The 20284-nt window shown below is 34.4% G+C and overlaps 2 protein-coding genes across 3 annotated transcripts in view; both read left to right on the forward strand.

Moving 5' to 3' along the window:
- LOC137072621 (calmodulin-regulated spectrin-associated protein 3) overlaps positions 1-4056 on the forward strand; it is a 16351-nt gene extending 12295 nt beyond the window's left edge. For both annotated transcript variants that reach the window (XM_067440486.1, XM_067440487.1), the window contains 6 exons: positions 259-377; positions 455-750; positions 1008-1053; positions 1141-1259; positions 1831-1949; positions 2030-4056. In XM_067440486.1, the coding sequence (XP_067296587.1) occupies positions 259-377; positions 455-750; positions 1008-1053; positions 1141-1259; positions 1831-1949; positions 2030-2332 (1002 nt within the window). In that variant the 3' untranslated portion in view covers positions 2333-4056. The remainder of the gene's footprint in view (positions 1-258; positions 378-454; positions 751-1007; positions 1054-1140; positions 1260-1830; positions 1950-2029) is intronic.
- On the forward strand, positions 3672-20264 carry wu:fk65c09 (keratin, type I cytoskeletal 19). Its single transcript, XM_067442400.1, has 9 exons — positions 3672-3726; positions 6528-7177; positions 7340-7422; positions 8372-8528; positions 8823-8984; positions 9065-9190; positions 13317-13611; positions 19839-19966; positions 20150-20264. Exons 1-9 carry the CDS (start codon positions 3672-3674, stop codon positions 20153-20155), a joined length of 1662 nt encoding a protein of 553 aa, XP_067298501.1. The 3' UTR covers positions 20156-20264.
- Positions 20265-20284: the final 20 nt, after the last annotated feature.

A 20284-nucleotide genomic window follows, 5' to 3' on the forward strand; every position in this document is an offset into this window, starting at 1 on the left:
AGATTATTTGGTGTGCTGTCTGGGGGAGGGCTCCGGAGGAGGATTTTTTGGCCCGATCCCAGAGTATTAAATTGCTGCCAAACTGCTGAAATCACTTGACATTGGCAATTCGTATCATGAATTGATTCACTGATTCATAACGGTTCGAAACTTTGTTTTGAAATCGGCCCAACACTATATAAGTCGTTATTTAGGTTTTTTTTGCAGACAAAAACCATTCTTGAGTAATTAATAAAACATCACTTTGTTGACGTTCAGGAGGACGGTCTCTCCGAGGAGGAGATGGCCCAGAAAAGGGCTCTGCTGTTGGAGCGGCAGCAAAGACGAGCACAAGAGATCAAGAAGCGGATAAGATGCGGGCAAGACCCTGAGAATAGGTAAGAACACAGAAATGTCTAACCCTCTAATTTGTGATCTACATTCAGGGCTTACTTATCTCTGCTTCCTCCTACAGTCAACATGCTTCTGTGAATGACCTGCGACCATCTCAAACTCCACTGCTTTCACAGTCGCTGCCCACCTCATACACCCCGCCCCCTCCTTCAAAGGCCACGCCCCCAGGCACACCCCTACGCCGGGGAGAGTTCACACGGGCAGAGTATGAACGCCGTCACCAGCTGAAGATAATGGCTGATCTAGGGAAGGTTCTTAAACAGAAACCAGCAAAGCACAGCGGCAAAAAACAGCACACACACAAACCGCACAACCATGAGCTCACTCAAACACGCTCGCCAGGGAAAAACAGGACAGGTAACTACTCACGCACATCACAAGATTTTAGTCAGAATTGCTATCTGCCTGTATGAACGAAACTGCAACACGTGCTCAACCAATGATTGGGGTTTGGCACAGGACACTTGCTTTGTCGAGCAATGTCTAGTGTAGTAGTGTTTGAAAACATTTTTGCAGTTCTGTTTGGTAGGGTTAGTTGTACAGAAATTACACACACTGCTACTTTAAAGATTTCACTTGCATTCCCTAAAACCAGTTGTGTTTCCTTATGTTAGCTAACCAGAAAGATGGCAGACCTTTACCAACTGAAAAACCAGCAAGGTATTGTTCTGCTACTTAGCCATGTCTTCTGCCTTCCATACATTTCTGTCTTTACTTAAAAGCTTTTTCTCTCACCCAACAACTCAGTCGTTTAGAGTCGCCCTCAAAGGTGATGTCATCTGGGAAACTGGCCAATCAGAACGGAGAGAAAGATTGGGAGCAAGCCTCCAATGCCTCCTCTCCAGCCTCACTCCCAGAATACACAGGTAGAGAGCTGATTTTTATGATCGTTTCCGTGTTTGAAAATAATTTACAATTAAAGGTTTGTAAACTGCAAAAAATGCTCTTCTTACTCAGTCATTTTGTCTTGTTTCTAATGTAAATATATAATAATTCTTAAATCAAGATGCATTTACTAGATCAGTAAAACGACATAAGATATTTTTTCTTGTTTTCTTAAAAATAAAATCTAAATGAAGTGAGTTTTTGCTTAAAACAGGCAAAATGATCTGCCAATGGGGTGAGGAGAAATAATCTTGTTTCCTGTTTCTTGTTTCCATCCCAAACAGAAATAAGATTATTTTTCTCACCCCATTGGCAGATCATTTTGCCTGTTTTAAGCAAAAACTCACTTCATTTAGATTTTATTTTTAAGAAAACAAGAAAAATTATCTTATGTCATTTTACTGATCTAGTAAATGCATCTTGATTTAAGAATATTTCAATATTTGGACTGGAAACAAGAAAAAAAATACTAAAGAAGAGCCTTTTTGGCAGTGTACTTTATTTGATCTGTCTGGTTTTCACTCACAGTCAAAGGTTTATCTTCTGTTTCAGGTCCTAAATTATTTAAGGAACCCAGTTTTAAATCCAACAAGTTCATCATTCACAACGCGCTCTCACGCTGCTGCCTCGCCGGCAAGGTCAACGAATCTCAGAAAAACAAGATCATGGAGGTGCGTCATTGTTCATCCATCTCCACAGTTGTGACTCCACCATGCACCTTCACATTCTGACTGTCCATTTTTCTCTCTAGGAGATGGAAAAGAGCTCCGCCAGCCATTTTCTGATTCTCCTGCGGGATTCCAGCTGTCAGTTTCGTGCCATCTACACCCCAGACGGCCAATCGGAGGAGCTGCATCGGCTCTGCGGCGTCGGCCCGCGTGTCATTTCCTCTTCGGCCGTGGAGACCATTTATAAATACAGCTCTGAGAGAAAACAGTTTAATACACTTCCGTCTCGTACCCTGAGTATGACCGTCGATGCTTTCACAATTCCCGCCCATCTCTGGCACACTAAGAAACACGGCACGCCAAAAAAGGTAGCCACACCCAAATAGGCCATACCTACTAAAATAAACCACTCCCAATAAAATAAAGACCTGTTCACACCAAGAACAATAAAAACTGAGCATCCACTTCACTGGACAATTGCTATAATGATAAGTCTAATGATAAATATATTAACGCCCAAGTGTTTTGCCGTCTGCCGCTTTAAAGGGATAGTTCCGACAAAAATGTAAATTGTGTGATTAATTCCTCCTGTGGTTGGCCAGCCGTCAGTCCTCCGCTCATCTTCACACACAGATGAAGATATTAGTGTTGAAATCCGATGGCTCAGAAAGGCCTTCATTGACACCAATGTCATTTCCTCTCTCAAGACCCATAAAGTGACTTTGGCGATCCGAATCATGAATCGATTCACTGAGTCATAATGGTTCGAAGCTTTGTTCTGAAATCGGCCATCACTATATAAGTCATTATTTCGTTTTTTTGCACATAAAAACTATTCTCATCTCTTCATAAATGATTGTAGAGCCGCTGTAGTGAGATGGGCTTTGTAACGACGTCTTTAGTGCCTTTATGGGTCTTGAGAGAGGAAATGACATTGGTGTCAATGAAGGCCTTTCTGAGCCATCGGATTTCAACACTAATATCTTCATCTGTGTGTGAAGATGAGCGGAGGTCTGACGGCTGGCCAACCACAGGAGGGATTAATCACACAATTTACATTTTGGCTGAACTAACCCTTTAAATACTTGAGCTCTTTCAATCAGGATGGATTCTGATTGGCTGTCAGTGGTTCAGGATCAGCTGGAAACATTCACTCTGAAAGTGATTTCAGTGATATCTTTCCTCTGTGATGTTATTGTTGTGGTGTGGACATCGCTATTCTTAAGTTAGAGCGATTATTAAAACAACATAATTGTCATAGTTTATGTTGGTGTGAACGAAGCATGAACCCCTCTGGGCCAGATAGACCCACTATAAGTGCCATTCCTTGAAATAAACATCTTACCAGCACTAAACATGACACAAACAATCTCTGTAAGGAATTTTATGATCACCGAAAGAACTTGTCATGTTTCCTGACTGCATGAAGACCGTTGAACCCCGAAGACGAGCCCTGAGGTTTTCACGCTACTAAAGACTGAAGAAGCTAAACATCTTTTTTTGCATGTGAACGTTCAGTCCAAATTTTCTCTTGACGGTCACACCAACTGAGCACTTTTGATTTTTATGCTCTATATATTCTCTGCTCTTACATATACCGACTTTTGAATCTCAGTCTAGTGCTAGTGTTACTGAGAATCAGTCTCCAACGATTTTAGAGATTGCAAACACTTGTTCTCTTTTATATTATTGCATCAGCCTTTCCGTTCCTCATGTTCTGAGTCCATGTGGAGTAAAGGACTCTCGCTGTCCTCCAGAGATGTCCAGCCGTCCAAAGACTGTGAGCTAATGTTTATAATTCTGTTGAACAGAGTTTGTTAGCTAAATATGGATCAGAGAGTCGCAGTCCTGAGAACCTGATCCTGGATCAGTATTAAAAAGCCATTGAACTCCCATCATAATCATACAGCGTTGGCTCATGTGCTGTGTGTGTAGAGATTCACTACACGTGTGTGTGTGTGTGTGTGTGTGTGTGTGTGTGTTGCTGCTGGAATGTTTTCTAATATGAGTTTTGACATCTTGTTTATTTGTGTGTGTGTTTTCCTGCTCATCATGATAATTTTATGTGGTGATGAACATGTAGATCAATAAAACAATTTCTAATATTTCACTCCACGGTTTCTGTAAGTGACTGACAACATAATTCCTGATTTTCACATATATACACCAATCAGGCATAACATAATGACCACTGACAGGTGAAGTGAATAACACTGGTGATCTCTTCATCACGGCTCATGTTAGTGGGTGGGATATATTAGGCAGCAAGTGAACATTTAGTCCTCAGAGTTGATGTGTGTGAAGCAGGAGAAATGGGCAAGCGTAAGGATTTCAGCGAGTTTGGCCAGATTGTGACGGCTAGACGACTGGGTCAGAGCATCTCCAGAACTGCAGCTCTTGTGGGCTGTTCCCGGTCTGCAGTGGTCAGTATCTATCAAAAGTGCTCCAAGGAAGGACCAGTGGAGAACCGGCCACAGGGTCATGGGCGGCCAAGGCTCATTGATGACCGTGGGGAGCGAAGGCTGGCCCGTGGGGTCCGATCAAACAGACGAGCTACTGGAGCTCAAACTGCTCCAGAAGTTAATGCTGGTTCTGATAGAAAGCTGTCAGAATACACAGAGCAGCTCAGTTTGAGCCTCCAAATTCCCCAGATCTCAATCCAATCGAGCATCTGTGGGATGTGCTGAACAAACAAGTCGGATCCATGGAGGCCCCACAGCACACCTTCAGGGGTCTAGAGGAGTCAATGCCTCGACGGGTCAGGGGGACCAACACAATATTAAAAATAATGTTATGCCTGATCGTGAATATAATGTAAATGTTCAGTTGTGTCTGAACTATCTTGACTAGATGTCCACAACACTGTACATAAGGAATACAATAGGCCTGTAGGCCTAATGTTTGGTACTGGGAAGTTTTTATTAAATATGTTTTTTTGTTTTATTTATATTGTATGTAATATGATGTTTTACAGCACTTTTTGTCCACTTACAGTGATAGTAGTATTTCGAAAGGTCTGATGTTACTGATGTGAATCCTGACAAACGTGGTTCACACACACTAAGCATTTACATAGTTTTGTTTAATCCTCCCAGCAATGAATCATTTGCCTGTTTAACGAGCAGCTCATGAAGAGCGCTCGAGGCACTGTGAGCGTGACGGGAGACTCTCATGTATTATTTTAGCTCCTGAATGTGTCAGATAATATCTTTTATAAGAAATGACTCAGTCACAATATATCTACTTCAAATTTAGTGTCTTTGTTTATCCCAAGGTTTACATTAGTCAGCCGGATCCAGATCAGATGGTGGATCTGTGCCTAGACATGACCAACTCATCCCTGAAGTGTCTGCAGAGACTGAGTCCACTACACTCTCCCCTGTGAAGGCCCTTCCCTTCCCTTCCCTTCCCTTCCCTTCCCTTCCCTTCCCTTCCCTTCCCTTCCCTTCCCTTCCCGTCCCGTCCCGTCCCGTCCCGTCCCGTCCCGTCCCGTCCCGTCCCGTCCCGTCCCGTCCCTTCCCTTCCCTTCCCTTCCCTTCCCGTCCCGTCCCGTCCCGTCCCGTCCCGTCCCTTCCCTTCCCTTCCCTTCCCTTCCCTTCCCTTCCCGTCTCCCGTCCCGTCCCGTCCCGTCCCGTCCCGTCCTGTCCCTTACCTTACGTACAGATAAAAACACACATGTACACATCCATATTCAAACGCTTGACTATAGACTGAACACGTAATGTTTGCGAATATGTCGTCACCGTTTTCGCAGATTCACCTTTTTTGGGGGTTTGTGCGGGTATGGTGGTGGTATAGTTTCAAAACTCTTTCAAAACCCATTTCATGGTTTCTTTCTCTGGCCACCAGGTGCTGTTGCTGTCCTTATTAGGTACGGAATGGATATGGGCTAAGGTGACAATATTTTGATTACCGAAAACCAGGACACGGCCCGGCAATGAGATACTCAAATGATACTCGGTTTACTCAAAGATGCCTTATTAATTTCAATACAGTTAAAGTGTGCTCCCTCTGTGTGGATAGGACAGTGTTATATTAGGACCAGGACAGGTCTTGAAAACAGGACGTTTGGTCAGCTTTTAGCTGAGGATGGTGTTGTTTAATTGGCCCCAAAATAAATAAATAATAATTTCTTACAACTTACTTTAGTTTTTTTGGTCCCACACTTTATATTAGGTGGCCTTAACAACTATGTACTTACATCAAAAAGTAAAAGGATAAAACAAGGTCTATTGTCAGTAGCGTAGATATTTCTCTTTTAAGCAGATTTCTGTTGGTGAACTCCTGGTGAATTCAGGAACTTTTCACCCTATTGAATGGACTGAACTTGTGACCTTAAATCTAGTTGCAATAGAAGTTTTTGTCTTTTAACTCTTCAAAAATAAACCAAACGTGCCCAACTGCGACTGGATCACTGTCAGTGTGTTCTTGCACTTGTCTTGTTGTGTAGTTTTCTTTTGTAACAGACCCAGATGAGCACCTACACATTCAGATGTTCCCTCAGTTTTCTCATGGACCCTCATCCGAGAGCTCTTTTAGCATTTGCATGTCATTATTTCTGTAAACGGTTCTGTCCCCAAGGGCCCGTCACTGAGGGAGTGGCGAACTTGAACACCAGCTATAAACCACGGCCATCACCGCCATCCCGCACTACACACACCTCCAGCTCTGCTGCCTTCATCTCCACCTCGCATCTCTTCACCATTGACATGTCGTTCCACAGAGCTCAGCATTTCTCTGGCCGGTCTGTCTCTGCAGCTAGCAGCCGCTCTCTAGCTCCTGTTAGCTTCAGCTGTGGTAGTCAGTCGGCCGGGGCTGGGATGGGTTTTGGATCTGGCGTTGGGATGGGCTTCGGCTCCAGTGCCAGGGTGGGCTTCGGGTCTGGTTTTGGGTCCGGTTTCGGGTCTGGTTTCGGGGCGGGTGGAGGTTCTCTCTCAGGTGGTTTGAGGATGATTGGAGGCGCTCTCGCTTCCGGAGTTGGCGGCTCCATCGGGGCGAGTTTCAGGGGGGCCTCAGGTTCTTTCTCAGAAGCCGTGTCCAATATTGTCAATGAGAAACAGCAGCTGCAGGGTCTGAATGATCGTCTCGCCACCTACCTGGAGAAGGTCAGGAGTCTGGAGACCACCAACCTCGAGCTCAACGAGAAGCTCCGCATGTTCACCATCAACCGAGTCCAGAACAGCGTCAACCTGGAGCCCTACGAGATCCAGATTAAACCACTGCGGGAGAAGGTGCCCGGACTCTCTGCATGCATCTTAGCCTTACAGAACTGACAATGAATTAAAGCTTGACAAAACAAGTAATGATAATACAAAGAAATATAGTGTGTCATAAAAAATAAGGTGCAAAGTATCTGATCATTTCTGTTGGTTTGCTTCTCTTTTCTTCTCCAGCTTCTGCTTCTCATTCAGGAGCACACGCGATTTGCTTTAGCTGTGGACAACGCCAAACTAGCCGCAGATGACTTCAGAATGAAGTAAGTTTGAGTTTTCCTGCAGCATGTGTCCACATTAACGAACAATAATTATAACGATAGCCATATTAGTGTCCACAACAGCGGACAATAACTATAACGATAACTATAACTATAATGATAACTCTAATGCTAATTATAGTGTCCAGCAGAGAATAACTATAACGGTAACTATAATGATAACTATAATAATAACTATAGTGTTCACACCAGCAGACGATAACTATAACGATAACTATAACAATAATGATAACTATATTGGTGTCCACATCAATGGACAATAACTATAACGATAACTATAACGATAACTATATTAGTGTCCACACCAGCAGACGATAACTATAACGATAACTATAACGATAACTATATTAGTGTCCACACCAGCAGACGATAACTATAACGATAACTATAACAATAATGATAACTATATTGGTGTCCACATCAATGGACAATAACTATAACGATAACTGTAACAATAACTATATTAGTGTCCACACCAGCAGACGATAACTATAACGATAACTATAACAATAATGATAACTATATTGGTGTCCACATCAATGGACAATAACTATAACGATAACTATAATGATAACTGTAACAATAACTATATTAGTGTCCACACCAGCAGACGATAACTATAACGATAACTATAACAATAATGATAACTATATTGGTGTCCACATCAATGGACAATAACTATAACGATAACTATAATGATAACTGTAACAATAACTATATTAGTGTCCACATCAACTGACGATAACTATAATGACTACTATAACTATAACGATAACTATATTAGTGTCCACACCAGCAGACGATAACTATAACAATAAATATAAGGATAAAACAATAACTTTATTAGTGTCTGCACTAGTGCATGATAACAATCTGTTTATTATAGGTTGTTATAAGCTTATGTTAATTATAATTTGACCTTGTCACCTAGATTTGAGATGGAGTTGTCCATTCGTCAGTCTGTGGAGGGGGATATCGCAGGTCTGAAGACCCTGAAGAAAGAGTACGACTCTACCAACAGTGTGTTACAGCAGGAGGTCAAGGCCCTGACTGAGGAGCGCACCGCTGTCACAAACCGCCAGCAGGAGGTGAGCACACGCTTCACACACGCTTGGACTGATGTAAAGAACTTTCATCAATTTACTGCTAAAACCACACAGCCGAGACATACACTCGTGTCAATGCCTCTGTGTTTCGCCTCACACCTGTAGATTGTCTCCTAAAATGTCCCTATAAATGAAGGCAAAGAAACATGTAATGTCTTGAAAAGTGCCGTTTCCTTCTCATGTTAACGTATTATTGTACTGTTACAAAGATGAGCACTCATAAACATGAACTCAAAGACTGTAGGGAAGTAAACTGACCTTTTCCCTCGGGTTCAGGAGATGATCTCTCTGCGAGGGCAGATGGCCGGCACTGTGACGGTGGATGTGAAGGAGAGCGAGAGCACGGATCTGTCCCGAGTGTTGGCGGAGATCCGCTCGGAGTATGAGATGCTCATCGAAAAGAACCGCAGAGAGCTGGAGAGCTGGTACACCAAACAGGTACAAACACACACATGCAGTGAGGGCATCCGCTCACTGGAGATCAGGCCTGTTTTACTGATGCTGATGCTGCGGTTCAGGTGGAGAAGAAGCAGGTGGAGGCCACGCTGATCACAGAGACGGCCGTCAGCGGCAGCTCGGAGATCACAGACAACCGCAAACAGAGCCTGAGTCTGCAGTCTCAGCTGGACTCCATGCTGATGGAGGTGCAGACGCTTCTCACACACACATCAGTTAATGTTTTGTGTGTTAACTTGTTAAACTTTATCAGATTAAGCCGCCTAATAATCAAAAGCTAGTGCTCTGCCTTCACGGCTTACAGAAATATGATCTACAAAAATGTTCAACGTTTTTCTTAATTAATAAATGGACTTAAATTGACTTGAATAATACATACTAAATCGAAATTATCACTTTAAATGTCAAGAGAAAACATCACTGATATACAAAGTTATAAGTAGTAATTATGACTCAAGACGAAAATTATTACTTAAAAAGTTGAAATTGCAAAATGTACATACTGCCGAAATAATTACAAGTTGACATTATAAGTAGAAATTGAGACACACTGTTCAAATTGTAAATTAAAAAGTCAAAATGTTGACTTAAAAAGTTGTATTTACTCAGTTTACAAAAAATCTAAAAAAAATTTGTACTTTTAAATTGAAATCAAATTTTTAAATCTTTTAAATGTTAAAAGACATTAAACAAATCAATATTGTGACATTAAAATGAAATTATAACTTAAAATGCCTAAAATTATGACACTAAAGTAAAAAATTATTACTTAAAAAGTTGAAATTGACATAAAACATCAACTAAGTTGAAATTATGACTTAAAAAGTTAAAATTATGACAGAAGTCGAAATTTACATAGTGCTGAAATTGACAAGTCGAAATTGACATTATGAGTTGAAGTTGTGATATACTGTTCAAATTGTAAATTAAAAACTTAAAATTTGTAAGATGTATGTTACATTTTGCTTATTTTTCTTTTAAGTTGAAATTCTGACATGGTAAATCAAAACTAAAAAGCTGAAATAAATGACATACTATGCCAAAATTATACCTTAAAATGTCAAAAGACATAAATTGTAAAAATGATGTCTCTAAGTTGAAATTATGGCTTGAAAAATTCAAAATGATAACATAAAAAGTCTAAATTATTGTTTAAAAGTCAAAATTGACACTGCCGAAATCAAGTTGAAATGGTCATGGTATATTCAGACATGCTGTCGAAATAACGTAAAACTCGAAATGATAATATAACAAGCCGAAATTTAGACATGCTGTCGAAATAACGTAAAACTCGAAATGATAATATAACAAGCCGAAATTTAGACATGCTGTCGAAATAACTTAAAACTCGAAATGATAATATAACAAGCCGAAATTTAGACATGCTGTCGAAATAACGTAAAACTCGAAATGATAATATAACAAGCCGAAATTTAGACATGCTGTCGAAATAACTTAAAACTCGAAATGATAATATAAAAAGCCAAAATGTAGACATGCTGTCGAAATAATGTAAAACTCGAAATGATAATATAACAAGCCGAAATTTAGACATGCTGTCGAAATAACTTAAAACTCGAAATGATAATATAAAAAGCCAAAATGTAGACATGCTGTCGAAATAATGTAAAACTCGAAATGATAATATAACAAGCTGAAATTTAGACACGCTGTCGAAATAACGTAAAACTCGAAATGATAATATAACAAGCCGAAATTTAGACACGCTGTCGAAATAACGTAAAACTCGAAATGATAATATAACAAGCCGAAATTTAGACATGCTGTCGAAATAACGTAAAACTCGAAATGATAATATAACAAGCCGAAATTTAGACATGCTGTCGAAATAACGTAAAACTCGAAATGATAATATAACAAGCCGAAATTTAGACACGCTGTCGAAATAACAAAACTCGAAATGATAATATAACAAGCCGAAATTTAGACACGCTGTCGAAATTATAACTTAAAACTCGAAATGATAATATAACAAGCCGAAATTTAGACATGCTGTCGAAATAACGTAAAACTCGAAATGATAATATAACAAGCCGAAATTTAGACATGCTGTCGAAATAACGTAAAACTCGAAATGATAATATAAAAAGCCGAAATTTAGACACGCTGTCGAAATTATAACTTAAAAATCGAAATGATAATATAACAAGCCGAAATTTAGACATGCTGTCGAAATAACGTTAAATTCGAAATGATAATATAACAAGCCGAAATTTAGACATGCTGTCAAAATAACGTAAAACTCGAAATGATAATATAACAAGCCGAAATTTAGACATGCTGTCGAAATAATGTAAAACTGGAAATGATAATATAACAAGCCGAAATTTAGACATGCTGTCGAAATAACGTAAAACTCGAAATGATAATATAACAAGCCGAAATTTAGACATGCTGTCGAAATAACGTAAAACTCGAAATGATAATATAACAAGCCGAAATTTAGACATGCTGTCAAAATAACGTAAAACTCGAAATGATAATATAACAAGCCGAAATTTAGACACGCTGTCGAAATAACGTAAAACTCGAAATGATAATATAACAAGTCGAAATTTAGACATGCTGTCGAAATAACACAAAACTCGAAATGATAATATAACAAGCCGAAATTTAGACATGCTGTCGAAATAACACAAAACTCGAAATGATAATATAAAAAGCCGAAATTTAGACACGCTGTCGAAATAACGTAAAACTCGAAATGATAATATAACAAGCCGAAATTTAGACATGCTGTCGAAATAACGTAAAACTCGAAATGATAATATAACAAGCCGAAATTTAGACATGCTGTCGAAATAACGTAAAACTCGAAATGATAATATAACAAGCCGAAATTTAGACATGCTGTCGAAATAACGTAAAACTCGAAATGATAATATAACAAGCCGAAATTTAGACACGCTGTCGAAATAACACAAAATTCGAAATGATAATATAACAAGCCGAAATTTAGACATGCTGTCGAAATAACGTAAAACTCGAAATGATAATATAACAAGCCGAAATTTAGACACGCTGTCGAAATAACGTAAAACTCGAAATGATAATATAACAAGCCGAAATTTAGACACGCTGTCGAAATAACACAAAACTCGAAATGATAATATAACAAGCCGAAATTTAGACACGCTGTCGAAATAACGTAAAACTCGAAATGATAATATAACAAGCCGAAATTTAGACACGCTGTCGAAATAACGTAAAACTCGAAATGATAATATAACAAGCCGAAATTTAGACACGCTGTCGAAATTATAACTTAAAACTCGAAATGATAATATAACAAGCCGAAATTTAGACATGCTGTCGAAATAACGTAAAACTTGAAATGATAATATAACAAGCCGAAATTTAGACATGCTGTCGAAATAACGTTAAATTCGAAATGATAATATAACAAGCCGAAATTTAGACATGCTGTCGAAATTATAACTTAAAACTCGAAATGATAATATAACAAGCCGAAATTTAGACATGCTGTCGAAATAACGTAAAACTTGAAATGATAATATAAAAAGCCGAAATTTAGACACGCTGTCGAAATAACGTAAAACTCGAAATGATAATATAAAAAGCCGAAATTTAGACATGCTGTCGAAATAACGTAAAACTGGAAATGATAATATAACAAGCCGAAATTTAGACATGCTGTCGAAATAACACAAAACTCGAAATGATAATATAACAAGCCGAAATTTAGACATGCTGTCGAAATAACGTTAAATTCGAAATGATAATATAACAAGCCGAAATTTAGACACGCTGTCGAAATAACGTTAAATTCGAAATGATAATATAACAAGCCGAAATTTAGACACGCTGTCGAAATAACGTAAAACTCGAAATGATAATATAAAAAGCCGAAATTTAGACACGCTGTCGAAATTATAACTTAAAAATCGAAATGATAATATAACAAGCCGAAATTTAGACATGCTGTCGAAATAACGTTAAATTCGAAATGATAATATAACAAGCCGAAATTTAGACACGCTGTCGAAATAACGTAAAACTCGAAATGATAATATAACAAGCCGAAATTTAGACATGCTGTCAAAATAACTTAAAACTCGAAATGATAATATAACAAGCCGAAATTTAGACACGCTGTCGTAACGTGAAACTCGAAATGATAATATAACAAGCCGAAATTTAGACACGCTGTCGAAATTACAATGTGTTGAAACAGACATACTAATCTTAAATGATGACGAAGTGTACACACGTTTAATGAAATGATATAACATGCGCTGTTATCAGTGTTAAAGTATTGTGGCCTGAATGCAGAAAGCGAATCTGGAGCAGCGTCTGGTGGAGGTCCAGGCTCAGTACCAGTCTCAGATCTTCTCCCTGAGTCAGCTGGCCGGCGGGCTGGAGGGCGAGCTGACGTCGGTCCGCGAGAGTGCCATGCAGCAGAGCCATGATTACCAGCTGCTGCTGAGCACCAAAGTGCAGCTGGAGCGCGAGATCAGCACCTATAAAGCCCTGCTAGAGGGCGCCGGAGAGTTCACCGCACCAGCCGTAACCACACTGAGGAAGGCCAAGCTCCTGGAGGCCGGAGCGGCTTCATCAGCCACCGCAGGTCAGCAGTCATACAGGACACGGTGTCAAATTATGATATACTTATTCAAATTCAATATTTCATCTCATAATTATGACTGACTTTAAAAGTCATAGTTATGACACAAGTCGAAAGATGACAATGTGAGTGACAAAAAGTCCAAAGTATGATATACAAAAAGTCTTAATTATGACATAGTCATCATTTTCTGATTGTCATTATTAAGACAAGTATTTCCATAATTTTCCGTCTTGTGTAATAATGATTACTTTTTAAGTCATTCAAGTTTTTTGTCCTAATTTCAAAATTTCATCTCAAGATTATGAATTAGTATGTTATGATTTTTATTTATTTTTTGTTCATTTTGAATGTCATTATTATGACTTTTTAAGTCATTAGTCATTATTCCAATATTTCATATTATAATTTTTATTTAGTATGGCATACCTTTGACTTTTTCTCAATTTTGACTTTTCTTAATTTTTTTAAAAAGTTTTTTTGTCATAATTATGACTTTTTTAACTCATTCAAGTTTTAGTCATAATTCCAAGATTTTATCCCATATTTATGACTCAGTATGTTGTATTTTTTCGTTTTTTGTCATAATTATGACTTTTTTAACTCATTCAAGTTTTAGTTATAGTTCCAAGATTTTATCTCATAATTATGACTTATGTTGTATTTTTAACCTTTTTGTCATTTTCAACTTCTCATAATTTTTATGTAATAATTATGACTTTTTTAGTCATTTAATTTTTCTTCAAAATTCCAATATTTCAACTCATAATTTTTATTTAGTGCGTCATACTTTTGACTGTTCCTCAATTTCGACTTATGTCTTAATTTTTTTCGTTTTTTATCATAATTTTGACTTTTTAACTCATTCAAGTTTTAGTCATAATTCCAACATTTCATCTCATATTTATGACTCAGTATGTTGTATTTTTTCGTTTTTTGTCATAATTATGACTTTTTTTTAACTCATTCAAGTTTTAGTTATAGTTCCAAGATTTTATCCCATAATTATGACTTATGTTGTATTTTTAACCTTTTTGTCAATTTTAACTTCTCATAATTTTTTTACTTGTTTTAATTTTTTGTTTTATGTAATAATTATGACTTTTTAAGTCATTTAAGTTTTTTCAAAATTCCAATATTTCATCTCATATTTAAGACTCAGTATGTTGTAATTTTTACTTTTTGTCAATTTCAACTTCTCATAATATTTCATTTTATGTATTAATTATGACTTTTTAAGTCATTTAAGTTCTTTTTCAAAATTCCAATATTTTAACTCATAATTTTTATTTAGTGCGTCATACTTTTGACTTTTCCTCAATTTCGACTTATGTCTTATTTTTTTTTTTGTTTTTTATCATAATTTTGACTTTTTAACTCATTCAAGTTTTAGTCATAATTCCAACATTTCATCTCATATTTATGACTCAGTATGTTGTGTTTTTTACTTTTTGTCAATTTCAACTTGTCATAATATTTCATTTTATGTAATAATTATGACTTTTTAAGTCATTTAAGTTTTTTTCTTTAAAATTCCAATATTTCAACTCATAATTTTTATTTAGTGCGTCATACTTTTGACTGTTCCTCAATTTCGACTTAAGTCTTAATTTTTTGTTTTTTTATCATAATTTTGACTTTTTAACTCATTAAAGTTTTAGTCATAATTCTAACATTTCATCTCATATTTATGACTTAGTATGCCATGTTTAAGATTTATTTATCAATTTCAACATGTCATAATTTTTGACGTGACTTAATTTTTCGTTTTATGTAATAATGACTTTTTAAATTATTGTTTTTTTTTAAAAATTCCAATAATTTTTACCTCATAATATTTTTTATTTAGTGCGTCATACTTTTGACTGTTCCTCAATTTCGACTTATGTCTTAATTTTTTGTTTTTTATCATAATTATGACTTTTTAACTCATTCAAGTTTTAGTCATAATTCCAACATTTCATCTCATATTTAAGACTCAGTATGTTGTAATTTTTACTTTTTTTCATTTTCAACTTCTCATTTCATTTTATGTATTAATTATGACTTTTTAAGTCATTTAATTTTTTTTGAAAATTCCAATATTTCAACTCATAATTTTTATTTAGTGCGTCATACTTTTGACTTTTGCTCAATTTCGACTTTTCTTAATTTTTTTCGTTTTTTATCATAATTTTGACTTTTTAACTCATTCAAGTTTTAGTCATAATTCCAACATTTCATCTCATATTTATGACTCAGTATGTTGTATTTTTTCGTTTTTTGTCATAATTATGACTTTTTTAACTCATTCAAGTTTTAGTTATAGTTCCAAGATTTTATCCCATAATTATGACTTATGTTGTATTTTTAACCTTTTTGTCAATTTCAACTTCTCATAATTTTTTGACTTGTTTTAATTTTTTGTTTTATGTAATAATTATGACTTTTTAAATCATTTAAGTTTTTTCAAAATTCCAATATTTCATCTCATAATTTTTATTTAGTGCGTCATACTTTTGACTTTTGCTCAATTTCGACTTAAGTCTTAATTTTTTGTTTTTTATCATAATTTTGACTTTTTAACTCATTCAAGTTTTAGTCATAATTCTAACATTTCATCTCATATTTATGACTTAGTATGCCATGTCTTAGATTTATTTATCAATTTCAACATGTCATAATTTTTGACGTGACTTAATTTTTCGTTTTATGTAATAATGACTTTTTAAATTATTGTTTTTTTTTAAAAATTCCAATAATTTTTACCTCATAATATTTTTTATTTAGTGCGTCATACTTTTGACTGTTCCTCAATTTCGACTTATGTCTTAATTTTTTGTTTTTTATCATAATTATGACTTTTTAACTCATTCAAGTTTTTTCAAAATTCCAACATTTCATCTCATAATTTTTATTTAGTGCGTCATACTTTTGACTTTTGCTCAATTTCGACTTAAGTCTTAATTTTTTGTTTTTTGTCATAATTATGACTTTTTAACTCATTCAAGTTTTAGTCATAATTCTAACATTTCATCTCATATTTATGACTTAGTATGCCATGTCTTAGATTTATTTATCAATTTCAACATGTCATAATTTTTGACGTGACTTAATTTTTCGTTTTATGTAATAATGACTTTTTAAATTATTGTTTTTTTTTTAAATTCCAATAATTTTTACCTCATAATATTTTTTATTTAGTGCGTCATACTTTTGACTGTTCCTCAATTTCGACTTATGTCTTAATTTTTTGTTTTATGTAATAATTTTGGCCTTTTAACTCATTCAAGTTTGTCATAATTCATATTTATGACTTAGTATGTTGTAATTTTTACTTTTTGTCAATTTCAACTTGTCATAATATTTCATTTTATGTAATAATTATGACCTTTTAACTCATTCAAGTTTTAGTCATAATTCCAACATTTCATCTCATATTTATGACTCAGTATGTTGTATTTTTTCGTTTTTTGTCATAATTATGACTTTTTTAACTCATTCAAGTTTTAGTTATAGTTCCAAGATTTTATCCCATAATTATGACTTATGTTGTATTTTTTACCTTTTTGTCAATTTCAACTTCTCATAATTGTTTGACTTGTTTTAATTTTTTTCGTTTTATGTAATAATTATGACTTTTTAAGTCATTTAAGTTTTTTCAAAATTCCAATATTTCAACTCATAATTTTTATTTAGTGCGTCATACTTTTGACTTTTGCTCAATTTCGACTTTTCTTAATTTTTTTCGTTTTTTATCATAATTTTGACTTTTTAACTCATTCAAGTTTTAGTCATAATTCCAACATTTCATCTCATATTTATGACTCAGTATGTTGTATTTTTTCGTTTTTTGTCATAATTATGACTTTTTAACTCATTCAAGTTTTAGTCATAATTCCAACATTTCATCTCATATTTATGACTCAGTATGTTGTATTTTTTCGTTTTTTATCATAATTTTGACTTTTTAACTCATTCAAGTTTTAGTCATAATTCCAACATTTCATCTCATATTTATGACTCAGTATGTTGTATTTTTTGTTTTTTTGTCATAATTATGACTTTTTTAACTCATTCAAGTTTTAGTTATAGTTCCAAGATTTTATCCCATAATTATGACTTATGTTGTATTTTTAACCTTTTTGTCAATTTCAACTTCTCATAATTTTTTGACTTGTTTTAATTTTTTGTTTTATGTAATAATTATGACTTTTTAAGTCATTTAAGTTTTTTCAAAATTCCAATATTTCATCTCATAATTTTTATTTAGTGCGTCATACTTTTGACTTTTGCTCAATTTCGACTTAAGTCTTAATTTTTTGTTTTTTATCATAATTTTGACTTTTTAACTCATTCAAGTTTTAGTCATAATTCTAACATTTCATCTCATATTTATGACTTAGTATGCCATGTCTTAGATTTATTTATCAATTTCAACATGTCATAATTTTTGACGTGTTTAATTTTTCGTTTTATGTAATAATGACTTTTTAAATTATTGTTTTTTTTTTAAATTCCAATAATTTTTACCTCATAATATTTTTTATTTAGTATGTCATACTGTTGACTTTTCCTCAATTTCGACTTTTCTTATTTTTTTTTTGTTTTATGTAATAATTATGACTTTTTAAGTCATTTAAGTTTTTTAAAAATTCCAACATTTCATCTCATATTTAAGACTCAGTATGTTGTAATTTTTACTTTTTGTCAATTTCAACTTCTCATAATATTTCATTTTATGTATTAATTATGACTTTTTAAGTCATTTAAGTTCTTTTTCAAAATTCCAATATTTTAACTCATATTTTTTATTTAGTGCGTCATACTTTTGACTGTTCCTCAATTTCGACTTATGTCTTAATTTTTTGTTTTATGTAATAATTTTGGCCTTTTAACTCATTCAAGTTTGTCATAATTCATATTTATGACTTAGTATGTTGTAATTTTTACTTTTTGTCAATTTCAACTTGTCATAATATTTCATTTTATGTAATAATTATGACCTTTTAACTCATTCAAGTTTTAGTCATAATTCCAACATTTCATCTCATATTTATGACTCAGTATGTTGTATTTTTTCGTTTTATGTAATAATTATGACCTTTTAACTCATTCAAGTTTTAGTCATAATTCCAACATTTCATCTCATATTTAAGACTCAGTATGTTGTATTTTTTCGTTTTTTGTCATAATTATGACTTTTTGTAACTCATTCAAGTTTTAGTTATAGTTCCAAGATTTTATCCCATAATTATGACTTATGTTGTATTTTTAACCTTTTTGTCAATTTCAACTTCTCATAATTTTTTGACTTGTTTTAATTTTTTTCGTTTTATGTAATAATTATGACTTTTTAAGTCATTTAAGTTTTTTCAAAATTCCAATATTTCAACTCATAATTTTTATTTAGTGCGTCATACTTTTGACTGTTCCTCAATTTCGACTTTTCTTAATTTTTTTCGTTTTTTATCATAATTTTGACTTTTTAACTCATTCAAGTTTTAGTCATAATTCCAACATTTCATCTCATATTTATGACTCAGTATGTTGTATTTTTTCGTTTTTTGTCATAATTATGACTTTTTTAACTCATTCAAGTTTTAGTTATAGTTCCAAGATTTTATCCCATAATTATGACTTATGTTGTATTTTTTACCTTTTTGTCAATTTCAACTTCTCATAATTTTTTTGACTTGTTTTAATTTTTTCATTTTATGTGATAATTATGACTTTTTAACTCATTCAAGTTTTAGTCATAATTCTAACATTTCATCTCATATTTATGACTCAGTATGTTGTATTAGTTTTATTTTACTTTTTGTCAACATTTTTCGTTTTATGTCATAATTATGAATTTTTAAATCATAAGTTGTTGTTTTTTCAAAAATTCAGTATTTTTTCTCATAATTTTTATTCTGATATTTTGTCTATTTCGACTTGTCTTAATTTTTTTGTCATAATTTTGACTTTTTAAGTAATTTAAGTTTTAGACAAAAAATTATGTTGACACGAAATGTTATAATTATGACAAAAAAGTCATGACTTAAAAAGTTGTAATTATGGCATAAGTCGAAACTGACACACAATTTTGCCCTAATCTTTTAATGATGACAAAGTTGTAATGCAGATAAAAGTATGATTTAAAAACTTGAAATGATGACACTTAAAGAGTTAATTATGACTTATGTTATTGTGGTGGGCCCTTTAAAATACCGTGTTTAATAATGTGTTATATGTTTGATGTGCAGTGGGTGGAATCGCAGGCCTCGTCTCATCTTGCCAGACCACAGCAGCTTCAGTGGGCGGAGCTATAGCTGATGCAGTGGGCGGGGCTTCAGCAGATGCAGTGGGCGGAGCTTCAGCAGATGCAGCTGAGGTACGATCTGTCCTTCACACGAATGATGATCTTTAAAGTTAAAGCTCCTTTTTCAAATAACTGATATGTAACTTTATTTATTACATTATTATGATTATTATTTAAAAAGGAACACGTGTGTGTGATTTGACCGATGAGATATTTACTCCATGTAACTCTTGTTTACTCTGTTTGGTTCTGCAGGTATAAAAGTGCACTGGAGGGTCTGAGTGATGTCATCGATGCTCAGCCAATCAAACTCGGATGTGTGTTTTATGCTGCATAACTCTGTCCCGCATCAATAAACTGAAACCCTCAAACCATCTCTGGGCATTTCCT

The sequence above is a fragment of the Pseudorasbora parva genome, chromosome 4, assembly GCF_024679245.1.
Source record: "Pseudorasbora parva isolate DD20220531a chromosome 4, ASM2467924v1, whole genome shotgun sequence".
NCBI lineage: Eukaryota > Metazoa > Chordata > Actinopteri > Cypriniformes > Gobionidae > Pseudorasbora > Pseudorasbora parva.

What these genes read in the sequence shown, in the direction of transcription:
- wu:fk65c09 (XM_067442400.1), top strand. Translation starts at nt 3,672, where the DNA reads ATGTGGAGTAAAGGACTCTCGCTGTCCTCCAGAGATGTCCAGCCGTCC. An exon ending in AGAGCTGGTACACCAAACAG is followed by an intron (nt 8,985 to 9,064) that starts GTACAAACACAC and finishes GCTGCGGTTCAG; the next exon opens with GTGGAGAAGAAGCAGGTGGA. An exon ending in GGCTTCATCAGCCACCGCAG is followed by an intron (nt 13,612 to 19,838) that starts GTCAGCAGTCAT and finishes TTTGATGTGCAG; the next exon opens with TGGGTGGAATCGCAGGCCTC.